The 2,348-nt window shown below is 47.9% G+C and overlaps 1 protein-coding gene across 1 annotated transcript; it reads right to left on the bottom strand.

Annotated features, from left to right (window-relative positions):
• Positions 1-270: 270 nt before the first annotated feature.
• LOC138283575 (putative nuclease HARBI1) lies at positions 271-993 on the bottom strand. Its single transcript, XM_069221513.1, has one exon. The coding sequence runs from the start codon at positions 991-993 to the stop codon at positions 271-273; it is 723 nt and encodes a 240-aa protein (XP_069077614.1).
• Between the last annotated feature and the right edge of the window lie 1,355 nt (positions 994-2,348).

Genomic DNA, 2,348 nt, shown 5'->3' with positions numbered 1-2,348 from the left:
CATTCCTTCTGTCTGCTACAACAACTCACACAAAGACGCTGGACATCATAACACCATCACATTTCCCAAAGGTCAGGATGTGTAGTGTCAGCTATCCACTTCTGATTGTGCTCTGACAAGACATGAAAGGGTTCACCCCACATATGTGTCTGTCACTGGAAGTACTGATTGATGAGCTCAGTCCTACAACCAACAGCTCCTTTGTCCCCTGGCTCTTCATCACTTTCTATATCACCATTTGCAGGCACAGGTACCTCTGCCTCACCCTCATCAGCTAGCAATGGTATCCGACACCTTGGCTAGATTGTGGAGCATGCAGCAGGCAACGATAATCTGGCCAACCTTGTGGGACAAGTAGAGGAGGGCACCTTGAGATAGGTCCAGGCATCTGAATCTTGTCTTCAGGGGGCCGAAAACATGCTCTAGTACACGCCTTGTCCTCCCGTGGGCCTCATTGAAACGGAGTTCCTCTGGCTTGGCTGGGTACGGCACTGATCCAGGAAACTTGGCAGTCACTTGGGAGATATACTGGTCTGCCAGACACACCACCTGCACGTTGATTGAGTGGTAGTTCTTCCTGTTCCTCTGTACCTGTTCATTGACATTCGGAGGGACCAGAGATAAATGGGTGCCATCGATGGCCCCTACTACATGGGGAATCAGTCCCATCTGATAAAAGTCACCCTTCACATTGGCCATATCCGCTCTTTGGGGAAATTTGATGTAGCTGTGATGCAGGTGTTGCAAGAAAGCACACAGTACATTACTCAAAACCTGAGTGAACATGGGCTGAGACATCCCTCCTGTTAAGGCAACAGTATGCTGGAATGAGCCAGTGGCCAGGACGTGTAGCACTGACAATACTTGTACGATGGGCGATATGGAATATGGATTACGATTGCCTGGCATCAGATCTGGCTCCAACTGCCTACATAGATCCATGATGGTCTGGCAATTCTGACAGTAGGTCTGGATGATATGCCTGTCCTGCATGGTTGCCAGGTCTACCAGTGGATGGTACACTAATGGTTGTAACATTCCCCTCATGGCAGGATATCTAATTTGTGAGGAGACAATGTACAATAAGACATGCAGTTGGCACTCAACAACAGCATGTTGTATACTTGCAGACACCTACACATGTCTAGGGGATGCAGAGCAGTATTGACATAAATATCATAGACCATAGAAATGCACATCAGACACAGCCATTGCAGCACATTGGCTAGAATGTCAGGCGGATAGAACAAGTGACACATATGTATGTGAAAATGTGTGGGTGATTGTGCAGTCCTACACAGATGACACATATGTTACTAAATTAACCTATTTCTATCAGAGTAGTTACACTGACCTATCCACATATATTCAGGCTCAACAGGTCACTTTTTCATGTTTGTCCCATTATGTAGCACTATCATGAACTCACTGCATTCGGTGACATAGATTTCTGGTCGATCAGGTGTATGACACACTTATTTAAGAACATGCATTGAGTACATGTGCCCAAAATGGCAGGCACCTGACCTACTGTTCTGGACAGTTAGAAGTGGCCTAAGTCCACTGGTGGAAGTCGTCATGGAGGTATGTGGTCGCAACTGCTGTATAACTTGTCATAGGTTAACATTGCTGCCTTGGTGGACTTGGGCCAATGGCAATGACCGCCGGCGGTGACGGTCCTGTACGTCGCCATTTTCTGCAGTCTTGTTCACTTGGCTCCTGGCACTGTTGCTAGAAAGACCTCCAATATGTGAGCCACTGTGAACTGCCTCTGGGAGCCATCATGCCAGGTCATGCAAATGATAGGGCCCCTTCCATCACAAAGGAAGAGCTGGAAAAGCTGGAGGAGGTGTTACCCCAGTATGGACAGCTGTATGGGGCACCAGAGGAACATGTGAGTCCAATGGGTGATTGGTGTTGTGTGTGACAGTGAGTTGGCCATGTGAACTGTTGTAGGTGTAGATGCATGCATGTGGCATACCGAATAAATGGGTGGGCAGGGAGGATGGGTACGTGTACCCACTTGCTGTTACAGTTGTGTCATATACTGTTGGTATGGTGCATGTGTACAAGACTTTCTCCTTTTATCGGTGACATCCATGCAGGTAAACACCCATCAGAAGAAAGGAATCTGGCATGCGATTGTCAAGCAAGTGTGGACCCTGGGGTTCCGTGACGGTGAGTTGGCCATGTGAACTCTTGTTGGTGTAGATGCATGCATGTGGCATACCGTATAGATGGGTGGGCAGGGAGTATGGGTATGTGTGCCCACTTGCTGTTACAGATGTGTCATGTACTGTTGGCGTGGTGCATGTGTACAAGACTTTCTCCTTTTATCGGTGACATCC

The sequence above is a fragment of the Pleurodeles waltl genome, chromosome 3_1 (assembly GCF_031143425.1).
Source record: "Pleurodeles waltl isolate 20211129_DDA chromosome 3_1, aPleWal1.hap1.20221129, whole genome shotgun sequence".
In the NCBI taxonomy this organism is placed as follows: domain Eukaryota; kingdom Metazoa; phylum Chordata; class Amphibia; order Caudata; family Salamandridae; genus Pleurodeles; species Pleurodeles waltl.
Note: the sequence above shows the minus strand (reverse complement) of the source record. Positions and strands in the feature narration are given on the sequence as shown.